Source organism: Dromaius novaehollandiae, chromosome 8 (assembly GCF_036370855.1).
Source record: "Dromaius novaehollandiae isolate bDroNov1 chromosome 8, bDroNov1.hap1, whole genome shotgun sequence".
Classification (NCBI taxonomy): Eukaryota; Metazoa; Chordata; class Aves; order Casuariiformes; family Dromaiidae; genus Dromaius; species Dromaius novaehollandiae.
Window position 1 is genome coordinate 38465114 of NC_088105.1, and position 18313 is coordinate 38483426.

General features: G+C 38.2%; 1 protein-coding gene across 10 annotated transcripts in view; it reads left to right on the forward strand.

Annotated features, from left to right (window-relative positions):
• The window catches only part of FGGY (FGGY carbohydrate kinase domain containing), a 153534-nt gene that overhangs the window by 60621 nt on the left and 74600 nt on the right, over positions 1-18313 (forward strand). For all 10 annotated transcript variants that reach the window (XM_026105120.2, XM_064516265.1, XM_026105110.2 and 7 more), the window contains 2 exons: positions 10940-11068; positions 17919-18022. In XM_026105120.2, coding sequence (XP_025960905.2) covers positions 10940-11068; positions 17919-18022 — 233 coding nt within the window. The remainder of the gene's footprint in view (positions 1-10939; positions 11069-17918; positions 18023-18313) is intronic.

Consider the following 18313-nt stretch of genomic DNA (forward strand, 5'->3'; position numbering starts at 1 on the left):
TCTGCTGTGGTGAAAGCACATGATGAGTATCACTTTGTGGTATTATAAAACCTAGAAAGACATTAAGAATTCCGTTAAAATTTCATGCACTGTAGGCCTCTTAGGGTACTGAAGTGTATATTCCATTTGGAGGAAAACAATGCCTGATAAATTTTCACCACAGCCCTCTACTTCAGGGGCTACTTAAGGGACCAAGTAATGATTTTTTATTGAATGGTAATATTTTATGCCAAATTTTTTTTGGTTGAAGGTGGCTCATTTGTCTAAGAGAGAAAGCATTGCAAGCACTACAGAATCATTTTTTACTGTTGTTGTAGATCATGCGTGAAGGCTGAAATACTGATATTTTTTAAATGGAAGTTTGTCACCTTATTTCATCTGTGATGGAACTGCATGCTGATTTTATTTATTTATTTTTTTGAAACAAGCTTCATACTTTGAAATGCAGCTCTTTAACATGATAAAGATTTCATAATCCCTTTTCCCAGCTTTTTCTAAGTAGGAATTTAGAGCTGCGTTCTCAAAAGTGAATAGATACATAGCTGATACTTGTGGGATTTTTATGAACATCTAAGGTGGAGTTATTCAAATCTCACAAGTTTTGATGGAAATTTGGTGCCTACCTTCAATTTTCAGTGCTTGAAAGTAGTATGCTAATGCAGATAACTGTTGCATGCATAGATGTGTGATATCAGAAGATAGGGTTTTGTACAGAAACATTGACAATCTGTTCGTAAAATGACGTACTTTTTCTTAGAATTATTTTTCTTTTCTTTCTGTATGACTGGATAATCTGGCAATCTGAGTTTTATTCCTGTCTTCACCTAACACTTCTCTACCTCTGTTTCACGTCTCTAAAACTGTAGCTTGGCTTCATTTGCTTTAGACTAAGACTGGCAGGAATCTTTCATGTTTGATTTTTGACTTTGTAGGTGTTGATGACATAAGGAAGAACACGTTCTGGTCCTTATACATCCCTGTACTTAAATCCCACTCTTGGTCTGTTCCACATGCTTCCTTGTTAGATACCATCAAGAAAAATGCTTCCCGTTTTCCACAGATTGCCTCAATCCATCTCCAGTAGACTTTCTTCTGATTTTTAACGTTGGCACTGTGTTTTCGATTCTGAAGACTTCAACTTGACTTTAAAATGCATTCATAGTTAGTGGTCTTTACTCCCATCTGTAAGTTCAATGGTGTAACCCTCCCAGTTCTGGCACTCTGTGACTACACTTTAGCGTACAGCTGGTTCTGACACTCTGTGACTATGCTTTAATGTACAGCCCTAGCACTTTACAATCTGCTGGTGGTAATTTCTCGCTTAATTCTAGGACTGAAAGCTTGATGTTTTCAGGCACCTGGGTACTTGCATGTACCATTTATGAATGCCCTGAAAAGAATGATCTGTAGAGTTGTAAGGCTGTATAGATGTTCTTTTCTAATGCTCTTTCATTTGCAGCACTTAGTCTTAAACTGATAATAAAACCGTGTATGATTTGGGACTTTGAGAAGAGAGCTGGGATTCTCTTGATCAATATTTGCTGTCATTCTTACTGTGGCACAAGCATTACAACATGCTGAGTTTTCAAATGTGGGTGCAGTCCTGTTCTTCTTTAGGTATTCAAACAAGTGACAGAATAGCAGGTATCCTGGCTGCTTATTCGTGAACATGTTATTATATGAATGGCTTATTGCTGCATGTCCCAGTACCTACTTCCATATTCAAAATGAAAACAATGGTATTGTAGACCTCCATGCTTGCTGTTAAATATAGTTGTCTTAGGTTTTGTGTTTTCTCAGAAGTAATCAGTTTCGACACTTGGAAGATCTGCTCATTTATTTAGGGTTAGGCTGAAAATGGAAGATTCAGTCCAGGGGAGGAGAATCCAGGCAGTATTAACTTACGCTACAGCAGCTGTGATGGGAATGGTCATTCGATCAGCTCTGCCAATTTTTCACCTCTTCCAAGGCCTTTGATGCCAGATGCTGCAGAGTACAGAAAGATTTTCTAGAAGGTTGGGAGAAAGGATCATGGTTTTTTTTGAGGTCAGCTGGGAGCTGCCAGTTGTTCATAAAACTAGATCATAAAAAGGGGTTTTAAACACCATGCTTTGCCAATGGTAGAGAACAGGGAGTAAATAAAAAGAAGTTTCTCTTATGTACAGGTTCCCTTTATTGGTCTTTCTTTTCTCTTTTCCAATCCCCAATAAATTAGAACAACCTACAGTTTCAAACAAAATTAAAAATACAAATCACAAGATATTTACACTTACATGCTGTTAGAATCCGTGGAATTTATAGCTGAGTAGTGTTCCAAATATACTGCATCTTTTTGGCTTCCTGTCGTTTCAGTTCATCCAAGAGCTGTAGCAAGTATAAAGGAGGTGAAATTGGCACAGTGCAAAGAGGTTTTAGGGTGTCTCTTTCCGCAAAGCTTGAGGCACTATTTTGTAATATATGATTCAGCAGTAAAAAGTTAGAATTTTTCTCAGAGAAGCAGTGGGATCCTCTTTTTATTTTTATTTTTTTCCATCTTGACATCACTGAATCACAGAATGGTTGAGGTTGGAAGGAACCTCTGGAGCCTGTCTAGTCCAAGCCCCTCTGCTCAAAGCATGTTTAACTGGAGCATGTTGCTCAGAGTTATGTAGTCAGGTTTTGAGTATCTCCAAGGATGGAGACTCCACAACCTGCCTAGGCAACCTGTTTCAGTGTATGACCATCCTTACAGTAGAAAAGTTTTTTCTTTCTATTTAAATTAGATTTCCTGTATTTTGGTTTGTGCCTACTGCTATGTCACTGGGCACCACTAAGAAGAGCCTGGCTCAGTTTCCTTTACTCCCTCCTATAACGTATTTATACACATTGATAAAATCCCCTCTGAGCCTTCTCTTCTCCAGGCTGAACAGTCCCAGCTCTCAGCCTCTCCTCATATGAGAGATGCTTCATTCCCTTAGTCACCTTCATGGCCACTTTGCTGGACTCGCTCTAGTAAGTCCGTGTCTCTCTTCTACTGGTCGGCCTACCACGGTTCAGATGTGGCGTCACCAGCACTGAGCAGAGGGGAAGGATCACCTCCCTCAACCTGCTGACTGTGTTCTTCCCAATGCAACCCAGGAGATTGTTGGCCTTCTTAACCACAAGGGCGCATTGCAGACTCATGTTCAACTTGTCCACTTGTTGTCCAGGTCCTTTTCTGCAAAGTTGCTTTCCAACTGGACAGCCCACAGCCTATACTGGTGCATGGGGTTACTCCTCCCTGGTACAGGACTTCGCATTTCCCTTCGTTGAACATCATGACAGTCCTGTCAGCTCATTTCACCAGCCTGAAATATTCTTTGTCTTTTCAGTAACTGCTCTTTAATGTGCTATGCTAAACTGCTTCGAAATATAAAAGATAAAATAACTCAGGTTTTCTTCCCTGTGTTTCCAGGGTGATGATTTTCCATTCCCCTTCCACTGTAGGAAAGGAGACCCATCAGCCATCCTGTTTATCATCAGGTTGAGTTCTGCTGGCAGATGATGCCTTTCCACTTCTCCCTTCTCTCAGCTGCAAGAAGTGGGAAGTATTGTGTGGTATTCTTTTGTCCTTGGGCTTTGTCAAAGGTTAGGAAACTACTAGTAAAAGCTTGGAACTTTGAAAACAAATTCAGCTGCTGTCCACTGCCAGATTTCCGGTCTCAGACTCTCTCTACCTGAGGAATCATCTTTTCTTCTACACTTTGACACTATTGTGTTCATAGTTTTTGCTCGTTTGAGACCACTTGAAATTCTGAAATCCTGACCTTTCCTGATTAGAATTCTTTCCTTAGAGTCAGTAAGTAGTGTGAAAGGCTGCTCATGCCTTGACAGATTGTGCCATGTTGACAGAGACATTAGATGTGGAGGGGAAAGGCTTTAAATAGTTACTCTTTGGTCAGCTTACAGAAGCTGCAATTGCAGAGAGACTGCTTAATCTTTTGGTGCCATGGACAGTTATTGTACTGAGTAGACTTCTGCTAAAGGTTAGGCAAAAAATGTAATTTGCCAGGAAGCAAGATGAATTTCAACTACTTTTTTTGGAATGAAGGTTCATCTGCATTACATGTTTTTTGGGTTTTTTTTTGATACCTGTTCCTTCTAAATCTGTCAGACATGATTGCATTCTTTTTAAGTTATTATGTGAGATGAAGTGATGTTTTAGCTTCATATATTGTGAACTTTCTCTTCCTGATAAGTATGGAATCTGGGAATTCTTTCTACTTTGGGTTTTCATTTTTAATAGTCATAGGAAAAGCTTTAAGTACAATTACTGTGGCATTGTTTTAATTTTAAACAAACTAAGGCAGATACAAGAATGTGAGAATCATAGTACTAAAAATTTTCAGGAAATAGAACAATTTAGTTCTTCCCGATTTCCGCAGTGTAATACTTTCTGAGCATGGAGCTTTAGAAGTTTGTTGATCATTAGTTGCTGTCCTTACTTAATTTAAATATGCTTTATTTTCATCTCAGTTTTAACTGCATACTTCTGTCTGCCAGACTGTAGTGAGGTGCCTGACCTGCACAGACAGAAATCTTCTATGTTAAAGAAATACACTGAGCTTCTTGAGTTTTTCACCAATATTCTTATAAGAACTGTCACATTTCTCAGTTGTTACAATTGCTTTCCTGACTCATTTCTGAATTCTTTATAATGCATCAGTATCTTCTCATTATGGATATTAGAACTGGATACTGTGTGAATGTGGTGGGGAAGAAGATTGTGCAGGCATCAGAAGCTTAGCTGAAGGATTCAAAAACATTATTTCAGTAACTGATCAGGATATTTTTAGTCTGTCATTTCTTTTGGTTTTGAAAAAGGGGTAATTATTTCTTCAAAGAAGAGTTGCTATCACGTGAATTATTAATAAACAGCCAGTAATAAAAAAAACATTCTGTTGAGTAATAATCTATAATTAATACAAACTAAATTGCATGTGCAGCATTAGTGACTTACTATACCAAACCAGAGTCTGATTACTTGCAGCTCTGGCAAGTATAGCAGTAGTCATGTCATATACCTTGATGATGCTTGTTGAGCTGCACTGTTTAGAGAGACTATTGGGAATACTGTACTGTGAAACGCCAGAAACCTAAATAATCAGTCTATTGAAATTATTGTTTGCAAGCAAAAATATGAGGTCAGACAGCTGATGCAAATACGTTACATCTAATTACTTAGTAAGGCATCTAAATATATGTATTGTGTATCTATATGTATGTCAGCATAGTGAGTAGTGAACCATGAGAGATGTTCATTCTGCACTATTTCACTGAAATGTAGTTACCAAAACTCAGTCATGTCCATCAGTGTACAGGCCTAATGATCCAATGATGCAGAATGCTTTTCTTTTTTTCTTTTGGCCTTTACCCAGGAAAGTTTATCATTTATTTATGAAATGGAACTTTTTCAATTGGACAAGAAGAAAATAGTCTTTGTTGAAGTAGGCACCTATGGTCTGCAGACCAATTTACTTTTCAGTTTAATGCATCGAGGTCTGCCTACACATAGGTTGCTGGCTTTTCCAGTATTTAGAAACCTAATAAGTCTGCCTTAAGTAATTTTGTCTTAGGTGGTTGAGATGTAGTTCACCCAGAGGCATAGGCTGTATAGGAGAGTGGGATGGAAAGGACCCAAATTATATTTCCCTCAAGCTAGTATGGCAGCTCATATAGAGAGATGAATTTCGAACTGAAGAAAGCCAAGTGATCTGGTTTAGTGAACTGTTTTTCTCCATTTTAAGTAAGCTGGCCTGTAATACCACAGTTAGTTTTGTTTTTCCTGAATGAAAATTCTCAAGTTTTCAGTTGCCAACCAGGAAATTTTAAGGAGGGTATTTCCATGTTAAAAAAAAGAAGAAAAAAAAAAAAAAAGACCTCTTCTAACATCCTTTAACTACCATACTTTCAGCCCTAAGAATAGATGAATATTATGATATTCTAGTCCACATCATTAACTTACTTCCTTTTCTCTTAGTGATATCCAATTGTGCTGATCAGCTATGCTTAAAAATTCTAGAATAATTGGCTATACGTATCTCAGTTAAATGTGAGTATTGTGTGTAACTGGAAGGGATATTTGGTAACGTAGGGTTGGGAGGTTGTAACGGAAGAGTTCTAATATTATTTATTCCTATTCCTTGCATATCCCAGACTTCTGGCATTCTGTGGATTATTATAAAACACAAAATAAAAACTGGAGATTGCCTACAAGCTTTTTAATGAACTCAGCATCTAAATCTGCTGTGTGAGGTATTAGCAAAACTTTGGTGAAAATGTGCCACCAAGCCTGTAATACTGTGGCGGAGAGGAGAGGAGAGGAGAAGTCCCTTGCATTACCTGCTATGGGTTCCACTGGGGTAGGTGGTGCCTCTTTCTACTAAGGTACTGTTTCCTTTGGTGCTTCTTTAGCACCACTTTGTTTGACTAGAAAACTTTCTCAATGCATGTTGTAAACTGTTCACTGGAAGGGGTAACTATTTTGTGTATTGTCTTTTAAATGAAAACGCGTTTAGAACCTCGGGTTTTAGAGGGGATAAAAAAGGGAGGCAGAATGTTATTCTTTGGTTGGGTTTCTCCCTGAAGTTGCTGGGATCTAAACAAGGGATTAATATATCCCTTTAAGTTTGCTTGTGTCAAGTTAATGAAGAAAGGGGACGTCACCGTTTGGTTTATGCTGTATTTTTATGCACTCATGCAGCCAAATATAATTACATATGAAATGCAACCAAGTTCTGCATGATAGATTAAAAGCTGTTGGGAAACGAGTAAGTCATGGTTGAGTCAGCTGGGCCCCCGCTGCGCTCTGCTTTTGTTGTTTTTAAAAAGGTCTATGTGCTAGAAAGTTGGTTCTATTAAATATTAGTAAGACTGAGTTTAGATTACTTAAGTTGACTGAAGATGTATTGTCCGTCTTGTGTGTCACATCTGGTAAATAGCTGGTTGCTGTGGTAACTGCCTAAAAAGGTAGAGGGTCATTGGTAGCACATAAATTCTTTAAACAAAACCTGATCGTAGCAAATTCTAACATTAGTCTTCAAAGAAGGATAAAAGAGGAGGAAGAGATTCAGACAGCTTTTTCCTTTTGTAAACTTGCTGCTTTACAGGGGAAAAAATAGCTAGAAATAGTGTGTCTCATACAAAATGAAAAGGTTGTGGATTAAGGCATTGCATTAGTGAAACAGCTGTATGAATGTGAAACAGAAAGTTCTCCAGCTTCAGCCATTACAGGTTTGTTTGGTTAGGTCTAATTTTGGAAATCATTTAGCAAAGGTAAATGACTTGCACAGGAGACTACTGTAAACAAAAGACTCGATACATTTACTTTGGCAAGAATCTTAAGAAGACTCAGTCCTTTCACTGCCTCTTTCATACAGCCTTCTGTAATACTCTCACTGACTGCCTCTGTGTGCAGGCAGGTCTTTCTTCCCTCCTTCTCTGACAGCTTCTTTCCCCTGGCAGGTAGGATTTAAGAGTGGCAGCACCTGCTGTTGAATTACTGGTGTGTAGCTGTTTAACAACTTTATTCTTGTAGCAGCTGTGCCTTGACTTCTAAAGCCAATGTGTTTTGCTCAAGTAGGAATCTCTCCATTCTCTCCCGGTCTAGTCCTGAAGTGTAATCTGTTTAAAATGCCTGACTGTTTAATTGTGGCTCCTGTTTGCTTACTCTTTTTGTGTTTTTGTTTTACCTTTTAATAGCTTTACACCTACAGAATCTCTAGGCATGTCGAAGCTTAGCTGAGTTTTCTAGTTTTCCAGTGAAGAGTAAACCATGAAAGTTGTAATTCCCTTTCCATGTCTCCCTATACATGTGGTAAAGTCAAGGCTCTCCCATTCCACGCCTTTTTACTCACATTTGTGTGGGTGGGGAAGCAAATTCAGCCATGAGGGACAGAGTGGCCACGCAGAGCCTGCTTTTTCTCTTTGATAAAGCTCCTGGTGGGAGCATAATGTACATGTGTAGCACAGTTTTCACTGATTTCTAACTCTGTGAAGATAAAGTAGGGGAACAAAATCAGTATCCTCTCGTTGCTACACTCACTTGCTGGCACCTTTTTTCTGCGCTCTCTGACTGCTGGGTGGCCTAGGAGACTCTCCTTTGTGCTCTTGCTTTGGTCAGTGTCTTCTCTTCTTCTGGGTGGAAAGTGGGTTTCCTTCCCTTGTGTTTCACTCAAGTGCTTTCCCTGCCATCAAATGACATGTCAGCTCCACATCACCTCCTATCTTGCTGTTGACTGGTAGAAAGGATTTTCCCTTTCTTCTGACTTCCTGATAAGGGGAGAGGAGATTCTCTTCTCCTAACTGATGGTTTGAAAGGGGACCAATTCTCTGGTTACATCTCTCCCATGTGTGGAAAGTGGTCTTCATTTTTGTTTCCCCTTCTGCCATGCCGTGCTGTTCTCTTTTTTTTCCATGAAAGGGAAGACCTTTGCCTGGTTCCTTCCTACTCTTGCACTTGACTGGGGCCTCCAGTTGGTTCTGTTTCCTCAGCCCTCCATGTAATGGCCAACTACTGAGTTTTGTCACTTCTGAGATTGTCAGGCAGTGGTTTCAGTCAAGGAGTAATTAATTATTCAGGTTTACTGTGACTTCTGAAACAGACTGGGCATACTCTGCCTTTAATTTATTTCATTAAAACATAAAATAATTATACTTTCATCTTCAGATCACAACAAGCCCATCTCTACACATTGCCACAGAGGATAGCAGTGCTGCTGGCCATTCTGATGTATCGCTAATCCCAGAGGAATCTGTATAGTCGTTTTCTACTGCTGCCATCAGAAGAGGAGATTATCTGTATCCCTGAAATTGCTCCCTTAGTGCTCATTAGCTAGAAATACAATAATTGAAAAACTGGTAGGAAAAGGTTTTGTCTAATAGTAGCCCTGATCTCCAAAATGGACGTTAACCACACAATAATTGTACATTGAAATGTTTGACCAGTACAACTGATATAAACAAGCCAACATTGGAGATGAGTGCCTGGAAAGAGGTTTTATTTCAGATTAGTTTCATCCCATGCTATATATACAAGATACCTGTACACTTTCAGGTCACGCAGCTGATTCTGAAGAAAAAGATGTGGTTTTAGCCGCGTGAAATTCTTTTGCACTTTGTTTTGCCTGCAGGGTCTTTGAATGTCAGGAGAGGCAGACAACTTTGTTTTACTGGTGTTATTCTCTGCTGTCTTAAAAGACCGAAAAGGCAACACAAAACGTCTCTTAAAGAGAAATATCCTGCTCTCCAACTTACTGAAACCCCCCCCCAGAAAAGATAACACCTCTTGGAAAAGCTATCACAATCTTTCTGAATTTACGCTAAGAGTTAACAAAATTTAGACATTTTTCTATGAGCTTAATATGTTCACTTCCTTTTCTATAAGCTAAAGGAGAGCCTGAAATACTGGCTTTTGTTTACTACCCCTTATATTTGAATATAAACCCAAAATCAAGTGTGAAAGTTCTGGCTGTACACACTTGTTTTAAATTTCCATCATGAAACTTAGCCTAAAACTTCAGAAGAGGAGGTGTGATTATCAGAACAGAAACATGTGGCTATCCAGAGTTTCATGGGTAGGTTTCTAAATGAACCTCAAGAGGTTTTGTGTGCTCTCTAGCCGTGAGGTGCTCCAAACACTTGATCAGTCAGGAAATGGGTGCCGCCTTCAAAATGAATTGCTTACAGCGAAGCCAAGGATCTTCTACCACTGTGGTATATAAAACTGAAAGACCCATTTTGCACCTGTGAATTTAGTATCATAACCTTCTTTTCACCTGACAATGAGGTAGCATAACTTTATTTCTAGAAGATTATGCTCAATAGCATCAGTATATTCCTGATAACTCTTATGATATGCTATTCCTGTTAATTAATCTCTATTGTGGAGGATGTTTTACTTGCTTTCTGGCACATCCGAATCTGCTTGAAGTGTAATGCATTCTTATTACAATCTACCGTGAAAATAGACTTGTCCTATAATATAGGCTTATATTTTAAACAGGATTTGTGCCAACTCTGCCCAGATTAGACATGTACTATTAAATGAACATGAAGTGTCTAATGCAGAGCGGTGGTATTGCTAGAGAAGCCTGTGGGAGCTCCCGCTATGCCTTTTACTGCCTCACCCACCAAATCTTTAGATAAAGAGAGAAGTGTGTGTGGATTCCTGGAGCTTTCATGCTTTCCCTATGGCTCTGGGTCTGGTCATGCTCAGCAGCCATCTCAGAGAAGATTCTTCTACTCAGAGATGAGGCTGAGGAAAAAAAGAAATCACCAAGTAATCTTTGAATTCTGAAAGATTTGTGACTCTAGATCTGCTCTTGTAAGCTCTGAAACATCTGTTTAATTATTAAAACAATCTCTTTTCTTTTTAGCAAGAAAAAAAAATTATGGTGATAGAGTTCAGTGCAGACAAAACCTGCTAACAGACTCCTTGGTGGCAAGATTGAGCGGGAGGGGTTACACTGATTATGTATGGGGCGACCATAATGTTCTTTATATTTCATAAGGCCTTCAAAGACTCAAAAGTGGATAGTTTAAGGCAGTGAGAAATAGCATGGTCAGTAACTACAGCAGAAGCTTGGCATTGCTGTGTGTGTATTTCTTATCTGTTGAAAAGGTGCTAAGCGGAATTTCATGGTTTGTGGTGAAGTCTTTCTCGGTGGCTGCGTGAGACATTGAATACTGTTGAACTTTTAAATTCCTATGGCGCAGCCTGATACAGCATGGTTGTGCGCTTAACAGGCACAGACACACAGTGGAATATATTTTATAATCAGATAGAGTTCTTTGATGAACTTTTTTGTTATGCGTACCACAGTAAGTTGAGGAAGAGGAAAGGAGTTCCTGTAATAACATACGTGTTTGTTTTTCTGTTTAGGAAATTGACAGGTGTTTGGTTTGTCTTGTGTCTGCCCAGGAAACCACGTCTTGTCTCCTGGAGAGGCTGTTGGAAAAGGTCTAACGGCAGAGGCTGCGAGAGATCTTGGTCTCCCCGAAGGGACTGCAGTAGCAGCTTCTCTCATTGATGCACATGCTGGAGGACTAGGTATTCAGTCATATTTACTGTTCTTGGAAATAGGAGTGTATTGGATTAATTTAAGAAAGCCGTTTTTCTCACAGCTTGTTTTATATCCAGTTATTTGCTCTGGTGCTTAATATTTGTTCTTATGAAATAGCATAATTAAAGTAAAAAAAGCCTTCCCAATAACTTCTAATATTGAATGTCTGTTTATAGAAAAGGATTTAAATATCACTAAGTTTATTTCTCTGCAACTGAATTTCCCAGGTGTCCATTAACTCTTGTTACTTCCGCTTTGAGTTCCTGAACTGAAACACCGTTGTGTTGTCTCTTCAACATGCTGAGAGTTTGCATCTCCTGTTGCTCCAAGCTTTGGGGATAGGGAAGCAAAATGAAAAATTGAAGTGCTGAGGGAGAAGTCTCATGTCTGAGGCTTGTTCACAGTTAGTCTTTTTTGTTAGTTTTAGGAGCAATTTATCCTTTGTTTAAATAATGCAATAAAGGGTTTTCAACACACATTTATGCTGGTACAATATGAAATATGTACCCAGAGCACTGCTTTTCATCTAGCTCTTAGAGTATGGGAAATAGTGTATGTAAGACAGCAAAAATAGAGTAGGGGGAGAGCTGGCCAGTGAACAGCATTGCCCTTCAGTGGCGAGTTCTGAGACTCTGCCCTTGTTCTCTCTAGCTGCAGTGCGAGGCCTAACGCTTAGATTTTTTTTCTTTTCCAGCACAATATTCTGAAGTGCTCAGTTTCAACTGTATTGAAATGAAATGTTTGGTAAGGCTGAACTGCTTCATTTTGTGCTGTTTGGCCTTATCTAAATACAGTCAAAAACAAAGTGATTCAGTGTAACTTTTCAGCAGGAAATTGAGGTTTTTTAGTTTGATAGGTTAGAAAAAAAAGTTACCTCAGAAAGTTTCAGTGTTATTGAAACACTACTGTTCAATGGAAATCTATTGCTCATCAGAGCATTTTTCTCTAGGTCTAAATGAAATGTGATTAGCTACTAAAGTATGAGTTTTCTTTCAAGTATTTTGCTGTGGTATTTTAAATCTATTTTTTTTCCTAGTAGTTGTGGCTTGGAACTTTTAAAATGTTTAAATCATTTGCTTTGCTTCTGATAACTGTTTCTGATTAAATTAGAAAAGCAATATACATGATTACTTTATTGCTTCAGAATGATTCACTGTAGATCTAGTGTTTTGTTTTGAGCAGCTGCAAAAAGGAACGTCTACAGCAGGGGAGACTATGAGGTTGTTAGTGTCTTAGCTGTAGACATGGTGCGTCCCTACAACTGTGAATTTCTTAAAAAAAGAAAAAAAAAGGCTTGGCTAAGATGTATGAAATGTAGGTATGTAAAAATGTGTTTAAAAGTATGTACATTGGCAGTTTTGTGTTCTTGAAAAGGATGAATTGATAAGGTGGCCTCAAATAGGAACGTTATTATGCCAACAAACTCTGCGAAGATTTTTTTTTTTTTAAAGCCAGGTCCTTAATTTAAAATTTTACATTTCATTAACACAGGTCGTTGCTTTTCTTTCTTTTTTTTTTTTTTTCTCTCAAATATATACAGACAGACTCCTTCATAGCCACATAACCTTTTCATGCCAACCTGAACTGTAGCATCGGATCTTTTGCTATAAACCTGCATCAGTAAAGGCTTTTACAAGAGTTAAATCATGAATGTTTAGGCAGGAAGTTTCTCTTCCTGTCTTCATTTTATATATAGTAAAGCAAAGTATTTATTTAAAAATGGAGAATTATTTGCTGAAACTCAAATCTCATTAGTGTCTTGAGTTAAAATCTCTATAAAACTGCAGTGAAAATGCAGTATTTGTGCCAGTGTTAAGTTTTCCTCTGACCTAAACCAGATATAGATGATATATGAAAAAACTGTACTGAAACAATTCTGAAGATCTTGTATCAGTTCATAGTATGGTGTGGTATTTGGAGTTAATCACTCTTACTATGTTGTCACCTGCATGGTACTTCAGTGAAAATAGGCAAAGGAAAAGTAAATTTTCATATTCCAGTAGTCATAGTCCATGGATAACTTCTATATGTATTAAGAGGAATGCTCTGTAGAATGGACTGAGAGCTTGAAATCTGTTCTCTTGATTCTGCAAGAATCATGGATGGGTATACTCAGATGGGAAAAAATAATTCTGTTTCTCAAAGGAGAATTTCAGAGTTTGATTTTGCTCCTATTTATGTATGAAAATCAAAACTGTCAAAATAAACTATGAAAAGGAATAGAGTCCCAGCCTCCATAGCAGTGTCCTCAAAGACCTTAGTCCCAAGACCTTGAACGCTCAGCCTTTTTGGAAATCCATCCAGGTGTGCCAGTAGTGAAGCATGTAGGTGACACTGCAGGAAATGGAACAAGTTCTGACTGAGGGCTACAGGATTCCTGCAGTATTTCAGCAGTATAGCCACTCTTTTCTTGATGATTTTGATTTAGCTGTATTGGTGAATTCTAGTAAACATTTTTTTGTTGGAATTTTTTCGGCTAGCTCTAGTGGTGAGGAGTGGAGAACCTCCTGTGCGGAGGAAATAATGGTATGCACGAAGCTGCATCAGCAATTGCTGAAAATCTAAACTGTCATTTTAAAATGACAGTAGAGGGCCTTCATTTAATTTGCATTATTATGTGAATACTAAATTCAGAGCACAAAAAATTTGCCCAGTAGATTTCATGTACTTCATGAAATGAGTTGAATTTAATGAAGAAGAGAGAGCAACTGTCTATTCACTTGCTAGAGGTTTCTGTAAAGGAACTCTAGCATTTGAAATCTCTGCTGTAATTACTGGCATCCTACAGAGTAGGAAGACTTCAGTGGATGAAGATGGCCTGCTTATACGAGTCCCGTTTATGAAAATATGATCAGAATATGTTTTCCCAGACGGCATCGCGAAGACTAACAGACTACTAAAATCATCACTGGGGGAAGAGATGTATAGGTCTTTGTTAGAGAGGGAGAGATGCATCACAGAGAGGAGTCAGTAACACAGTGGAAGAACCTGCATGCAAATCACTCAGTAACTGAGTAGAGTCAGGGCTAAGAGGAATATTTGGGATGCAGCACATCCCTCTTGAATCTAGGAAGGATAAATAGAGGAACTAACAGAAAAGACAGTAAAAGGGGAAAGATTTGGATAACAAAAAGGACATGAGGAGCCTAAATGAGAGCCAGAGAATGCAAATGTATATGAAGAGAACAAATAATGAGGCTACATCTCAAATGTTGAATTGCTGTCCTTCATCCATAGTGCATATGACGAGAACATTCATCATCTTCCAGTCTGGTTTAACCTCCAATGTGTAGAATACAGAGCTGAAAATGCTGAAGGAAAAACAGAATAACAGGAGAACACAGATAATAAAATTAGAAAGAAATGAAGAGTCTCTAGTGTTCTGTGTTCTGATAAAAATATGCCCAGTGTTCTGGTAAAAATATGAAGAATGGCATTGCACTAAAATACATTCATCTTATAAAAATGAGAGGAAAAGGCACAGAAGAAAAGAAAGTAAAGAAGAGATCTGAAACAAAGAATTAAAGTGTGAAAATGTTGAAATGATAATAATACTGGATATCAACTCTTAAAATTGATGTAAAACTTTTATTTTGAAAAGGGACTGATATATGCTCCAGTGTTTACTCCACGTTGTGTTCTGTATTGAAAAGTTGGGGATTACAGTTTGTTTAAAGGATATGACTTGTATATTAATATGTGTTAGATTAGTTTGCTGGGCAATAACCTCCAGTGGGTGTCGTTATTCATATTCTTGAACACATTTTGCTGGTAGTGTTAAAGATAGTCTATAACAGCAGAATAATGAAAAGAGCTCTTCCGCATCTTGCAGACTGAACCAAAACAGCATGATGGACATTTTGTTTTCAGTGTTAGTAACTTTTGACACAGTATTCATAACTGCTTTTTGTTGGATATAAAGTGTATTTTTTATGGTCAGGGTCCTGGAATTTAGGAAGGCTTTGAAGTTCTGAGTGAAATAAAGTGGAGATGGAGAATTATTTGATACTTCTGTCAGTGGAGGTCATCTATGACTCCTGAATCAGTCCATCTGATACCTATTATGCAAAAGTAAAAATCTAGAAGCTGACTAGGTATATGACTTTCATTTTGACCTACTGTATTAATTTGAAAGAGCCTACAGATAAAAATAGGAGTATGGGAGACCAGTCTTTTGGGGCTGACTTGAATAAACTAGATATTTACCTTGCCCCTGTTACAAAAGACACCAGCACTGTTTAAGCAAAAAGTAGATAATTTATTGTACAGTATCTAAAGTACTTTGCCACTATGGAAAAGAGCAAAAAGTGTGAATGCTAAGCAGTGCCTGCTTTCTTAAAATGTGTCGTAGAGTTTATGTAGTGTACAGACTTGTTGGCTTAAGTCTCTCTTGAGAATCTTCACAAAATTTTGAATCTTTCTCAGAGTACAAAAAATTACAACTCAGTTAAAGGTGAAAGTGACTTTTGGCAGCACTTAACTTATTGTTAGTTATTTAAACCTCTAAGATTTCATTAATATTAGAATGTTACAGATATATTTGCTATCTAACTTCAGTTAATCACAAATAGGAAGACTCCAGTAACTCTAACCACAAGTAAAGTTGCTGACAAAACTCCCACAGATTTCGACAAGGCTCAGATTTCACTCTGCAGAAGAATGTTTTCTTAGTGATTAACAGGTATCGAAATATGAGGCTCTTCAATCTTTTATTGTTTGTAGAAATAAATTTGAAATATATGCTGATAATTCAATTCAGTAGATTTGTTCACTCTGAAGTGTGAACAATATTTTTAACTATTTTTAGAAGTTTTAATGTGATATTACCTAGTACAGGAAAGTGCCTTTTAGAGAACCCTATCCAAAATGATTAAGATGAGCTTCTAGATGTCTGTGTTTGAACAGTGAAAAACGGAGCATAAGAGGTCGAAGCTGTGCTTCGCTTTCTGTTTCTCCTTACAAATAAGCTCTTTATATGACAGGTATGCTACCGACACAGTCAGCTAGGATAAAGGGACATAAGGACAGAGTTTCGAAGGCTGTAGAATTTTAGCCCTTAATTTTCTGGAAATTGAAATGAGTTCCAGCCATGATAATACCATAATAACCCTGTAACTATGATGAGACAAACTGTAACAGACTGATTTGATAACAGAATCTTGCAGTGGTGGCCTAAATGAGAGAATGTTAAAGAAATGTCACATACTAACCACAGGTAACACATGGCATCTTTAACTTTGATTTTGAATGTATAAAATGTGCAGCAAATGCCTTAGTGATCTTCCTGCAATGAGAAGAAATGTAGCTTGACAGAGGAGATCTGTATGTTTTTTCTTAGTCTCTCTGAAACCAAATTCCCTATTTGTAAAATAAGGATGATATGGAGAGAGGAAAAAAGGAAATACTAGTGATGTTTATTTATACAGTATGGTTGTGGTTGGACGCCAGGTTGGCCACAACTTTGAGATGAAACTGCTTTACCTTTTGTTAAAGTGTGCACATTAAAAGACACTGAAAAATTCCCGTTCTCTAAAGCTAGTTTTTGCTGAAATACGTATTAGGAAATTGGACACTTCATAGGAAACACGTATCTACTGGGTAAAACAGATTAGAAGCAGATTAAAATAAAAGATTTGAAAGAAATCTATCCCTTGCTTATTTTATCCTCGCAGGGTCGGTCCATTGTTTCAGTCCAGCAACTTTTAAAGGCTTCCTGGTTTCTTCAACATCCACATATTCGTAGGGATGTTTCCCTCTGTGACCTCCGAGAAGCTTTACCTTTCTCTGACCTAATGTCAGTCAAGAGGGGAGGGCCCATATTCTGTCCTTCCGTCTTTTTCTGCTCCTACTCCTTCCCTTGTACCCTGTGATCATGCAGTTGTAGGGTGAGTTGAAAGACTAATTGCTTTTTTTCCTCTGGATTTTCTTTAGTAGGATTAGCAGACCAATCACCAAACTGCTCATTGATCTGATTGAAAAAAAATGCTCAAGAGAAAAAAGACAAACAAAACAGTATCATTTGTCCTTTGCTACTGTGTTTTTGCTGGATCCAGCACAGTGTGGTGCAAGCATGCAGCCTAAGAGGAGGAGAAGAGGGCAGGATTGCCTTTGGTCATAGCCTATCCTTAAACTGAGCTACGCATGATGTGGTGCTGCATCCTGAAGCTTGGCTGTAGGTCTGCCCTGTTGTCTAGGCAGGACCCTGGCTTCTCTCTGAAACCTCCTGGTCTATACTTGGCTGTGGGCTGAGCACTTGCTGCATTTGTCGTCCTTCCTGTCCCATCCCACCTGCAGAAGCCCTTCCAAAGCTGAGCACCGCTCCCCTTTGGGAAGGAGCAATCTCTCCTCTTTTAGATGGCTCTGACATCGACAGAGCAGCAGCAGCAGTCAGGACAACAAAACTGGCAGCCATCCACTGTGCTGCCAAGTTACCCCTTTCTCCAACTCATCCCCTGACAGAACACAACATGCAGTATATGCATGATAAACTGTGAACAAATAAACGTATCTGCACTCTACTGCAAAACGGGGCAGCCCTTTATTCTACGAGTTAGTATACTACCTAAGACAATAAAGGTCTTGGCTATAGTTGAAGTAATGTTTAAAGACTATGGTGATAAACATGAATATGGAGGAAATGATCTGGTGTCCTCATGTATTTGGAATGAAAATATATTTTCTTCTGAGTCAATAAAATAAAGTTGTTCATTGATTAAATAGACCTTTTGATTTGTGGTTTTGATGTGAGATAGCAATTATTTGTGTGCAGAAATGCTCTGTTTTGTGAGGGTTGTGTTACTCTTCTTTTAAAATGGGATTTTAATTTAATTTTAATAGGAGTAATTGGAGCAGATGTGAAAGGACACAACCTGCCATGTGAAAATCAGCCAATTACATCCCGAGTTGCTATGATCTGTGGAACATCTTCATGCCACATGGGGGTAGGTTGTATGCCTAGTCCTAATTTGTATAGAATATAGTAACCAGTGCTTCTGAAGGGAAGAATGACCTCTGTCTCTCTCACCCCTTTCCTTTTCCTTGTTTTTTCTGGTAACTGTAGCTTCACCTTTGGATATTAATTATATATTACCATGCATTTACTACTAAGCAAGAACCTTAATAGTAGTAGAAATCAATACTGAAAAAATGACATGAAAGGTAAAAACCACGATGCTAGAGTGGCTTAAAGAGCAGCCTGAAATCTGAGCCACAGACTGAGCTTGAGTTATCCG